This window comes from Oxyura jamaicensis, chromosome 20 (assembly GCF_011077185.1).
Source record: "Oxyura jamaicensis isolate SHBP4307 breed ruddy duck chromosome 20, BPBGC_Ojam_1.0, whole genome shotgun sequence".
Taxonomy (NCBI): domain Eukaryota; kingdom Metazoa; phylum Chordata; class Aves; order Anseriformes; family Anatidae; genus Oxyura; species Oxyura jamaicensis.
This window is the reverse complement of record NC_048912.1, coordinates 1,118,169-1,121,733: the sequence shown is the minus strand read 5'-3', so window position 1 is coordinate 1,121,733 and position 3,565 is coordinate 1,118,169. Positions and strand designations below refer to the sequence as shown.

The following is a 3,565-nucleotide window of genomic DNA, read 5'->3' as shown; positions in this document are numbered from 1 at the left end:
GAGCCAGGTGTCTTTCATTTTTACAAAGTCACTAGAATGCAAATAGCAGAGGCAGCTGCTTAACTACATCTTCCTTCAGCACCAGCAGCTGCCTTGGCTGACTGTGGGTCAGACTGGAGGCTGAGGAATAAACCCCACTGGGGCCAGGAGTTGGGCAGCCCCTGCCCTCAGGCGGCACCTGGGCCCAGGCTCGGCAAGCATGTAAAGTTACAGGCTGCTTAAGAGAAGGAAAGGTAAAATTTGCAATGGATGTGCAAGAGCAAAGTAATTAGATGTGAAAAATGAAGTGACGATTTGAGTGTGTAAAAGGTAGGAAACACGTCAATAGTTGGGGTCTTGCTGCAGCAACTTCTGAGAGCTCAAAGAAGGAAGGAAAGAAGGTTACTAGGCAGTGAAATTGCTTCTACATCAATTCTCACCACAGAGGAAGCTTCAGGCGCTTTCCACAAACCTTTCTTTGCTGATAAGGGGCTGCTGAAAATGAGGGCTCAGTTGTCTTTCTGTTTTGATGCGTTTTTACTGCTTTTAATGAGGTCACAGCCTGCTTCAGTTGGCTGAAAGGGTGATCAGCATTTGACAACAATGTTTGCATTCTCTTCTCTCATCTAGTCTTTTTGTTGGATCAATATCTCCCCCTACCTCCCAGAACATCAGTTAAAATAAACATTTTTAAACCTCTAGGCCTGATTAATGTATCCTGAGCAGTGTTGCAGGAACCATCTGGGCCAGGGCAACAGCACAGGCAAAGCCCCCACAGATGTAGTGGATGGAAACTGGCACTGCTGCTACAGCTGTCAGCTCATGATTTAGTCACCACCCTTCACCTGTTAATGAGGTGCTCTTTCATTAAGATATTGGAAAGTTATTGCTGTTTGGCCAGCAGGATCCTGGTTAATGGACAGTTTAAAGGTTTAAAAAGCAGCTTCTTGTGATGAAAGTGGGGTGGTTTCCTCCTGGCTGCTTCTGCTCTGGGGCAGGGTCTGTTCCTCATCAGGCTGAAGGAAGTGATAAAAAGAGGGGGCGTGCTCCCAGGCCCTGTGCTGCACAGATGACACTATCACTCAAAAAACAATAATCTGTACATGAAGTGAGGGGCCTGATTAGGTTGGTTTGTGCCCCTGCCTGAGTTGTGTTGCTGTCAGTGAGCACAGCTGTGGCCAGGCCAGGTGCAGGCCCATCTCCGTGGAGCAGTCGGGGAAGCGTCCCATGGGAGCAGAAGGCAGAGGCCTGGGGTGATGCCTGGGGGCTCAGCAGACCACAGAGAGGAAACCTGGGGCTGGGATGAAGGCCTTGCCATGTCTTGAGGTGCCTGGGCATCAGCGCTGGAGGGTCCTCGCTCCCCAGGAGCGCAGTCCCTGGGCACCCAGCTGTGGTGAATGAGAGCATCTGAGGCAGGTGAAGGCTGCGACCAGGCCTGGGTGCCCATTCTGGGGCTGCAGCTGAGGGGGGTCCTGCCCTCAGCTATTCTTCACCCCTTTCCCTGAAGTTCCCATCTCTGGTACCTCCTCATCTGTCAGGAGGAGGTAGGAGCTGATGGCTTCCCGAAGGCCCAGGCTGATGGGGGAGTCATCCTCCTCTTCCTCCGGTGGTGGCACAGCCTCTGACAACAGGACAGAACTGCAGGGGGGAGATGGGGCCATCAGCAGGCAGTGCCAGTCCCCCAGGGGGAACCCACAACCTTGGTAGCCAACCCTACCTGTCAATCTTGTCCCAATTGAGTGACGGCTTCTTCACCACGGTGGGCTGGGCCAGAGCTGGAACTGCCCTCACACTCTCCGTGGAGCAGGGCTGCCTGAGGGCACAGCACAGACCCTCCCCACACTCTGGGCGGGGGCCAGTGCCATCAGTGCAGTGCCCCTATTCCTGCACATCAGCCCCATGGGCAGGTGCTGGACCAGCCACTGCCCACCTGCTTCCCCGCAGGGCCCTGGTAGGCAACATCTGGCCCGGGGACTGGTGGGCCTTACCTGTGTAGTGGTCCACGAGGTCATGCAGGTTGGAGAAGGTGAGCCGCGGAGAGATGTAGAGCCAGCCATTCTCCAGGCGGTGGATGCGGTAGTGTGTGACCGAGTCCCATGAGGTGAGCTCAGTGCGCCTCACCGACAGAGAGTAGCAGCCTGCAAGGGTGCAGGGCTGGGGTGCCACAGGGCAGGACCCCACTCAGCCCCGGGCTGGAGCAGCCTCAATTTTTGTCACCCAACTGGCGTGGCTGGGAGCACTCATGGGCCCATGCAGCTACCACGGGGTGCCAGCCCCACATCACAAGCACCCCACCCTGGGGACAGGAGAGTCCAAGCAGTGTCCCCTGAAAGCTGCCATGGCACCAAGATGGTGGTGGTGCTGCTGCAAGCAGGGAGCATAAAGCTGCTGGGAGAAAGGCTGAGCTGAGCTCTGCCCTGAGACTTGGCCCTGCGCCAGGGCTAGGCACTCAATGGATTTCCCTCGTGGGGGCTGGATGGGGCCCCTGTTTCATCTTTGAGGCTGAGCCTTTGCACATTTTTGCTTAACCAAATGCTGCAGGAAGCCTGTTTGTTGATTCTTTTGGGGCCCTGTGGTGGAGGAAGAGGCTCGGCATGAAGCAGAGAGCAGCAGCACCAGGAAACCACCATGTGTTGCCGTTGCCACCAGGTGCAATGGAGGAGCAGCCCCACAGCACAGGGCCCTGCTTGCACCCTCAGCACCCTGGAGTAGACGGGCCATGAGAGGGTTGAAGTGCACTGGGGGAGGGGTGGGGGGAAAGGGGGCTGGGGCAGGGCAGGAGCAGGTGATATCAGGACTTGACAGCACTGTGCACAGGCTCTGGGGGAGTCTCAGGGGATCAACTTTGTCCTGCATGCGATGGAGCTGTCGCCACTGCCACCCTGCCCCAGCCCAGCAGAACTGCCTATCCCTTCTGTCTGGTCAAAGACCCTCTTTGCCTGGGGCTGTCTGTCCAGAACACCCCTCCCTCCCCCTTCAGCACACACCGTGGGGCCATACACTCACCTCTCCTGGTCTGGCTCTGCCGGATCAGGAAGGACCCACTGTGGTTGCCAGGACAGAGCAGCAACTCCTCTGCCTTCTCCCGGCTGATGCCCTCGTACAGCCACCTGGATGGGCAGTGGGTGTTGGCAGAGCTGTGCCAATGAGGCTGCCTGAGCAGGGTGGCAGCACCTCACGCCCTGGGGATGGGGACAGGTGGGGTGGTCCCACAGCATAGTCTGTGGGCTGCAGGGTGCAGCATCTGGCCTCAATCTTGTGCAGCCTGAGGCATGGGGATACAGGGCTGGGACACCCTGCACACTGTGCCACATCACCAAGCTCTGCCCCATGGCTGAGTGTCAGCAATGGAACTTCAGGCCCCAGCACAGTGGCTGGGGTTTGGCCTCAGGGACAATCCCTCCTCCTCTGAAGTGGGAAAGCAGCAACAAAGCACCCCTCCTCTGCCCCTGCCTGGACTCCTGCTGCCCCCACCACCCGGTAGCACTGGGGAGGAGATGGCAGAGCCATCCCTTGGGTGCCCCAATGCCTACGGAACATGCCCCCCCACCCCCCCCCCCCCCCCCCCCCCCCCCCCCCCCCCCCC

The 3,565-nt window shown here is 57.9% G+C and overlaps 1 protein-coding gene across 1 annotated transcript in view; it reads right to left on the bottom strand.

Moving 5' to 3' along the window:
* Positions 1 to 497: 497 nt before the first annotated feature.
* The window catches only part of SLA2 (Src like adaptor 2), a 4,839-nt gene continuing 1,771 nt past the window's right edge, over positions 498 to 3,565 (bottom strand). The window contains exons 5-8 of the mRNA XM_035344295.1: positions 2,986 to 3,089; positions 1,968 to 2,117; positions 1,697 to 1,823; positions 498 to 1,617 (exon numbers count right to left, since the gene is read on the bottom strand). Of these exons, the coding sequence (XP_035200186.1) occupies positions 1,458 to 1,617; positions 1,697 to 1,823; positions 1,968 to 2,117; positions 2,986 to 3,089 (541 nt within the window). The 3' untranslated portion in view covers positions 498 to 1,457. The remainder of the gene's footprint in view (positions 1,618 to 1,696; positions 1,824 to 1,967; positions 2,118 to 2,985; positions 3,090 to 3,565) is intronic.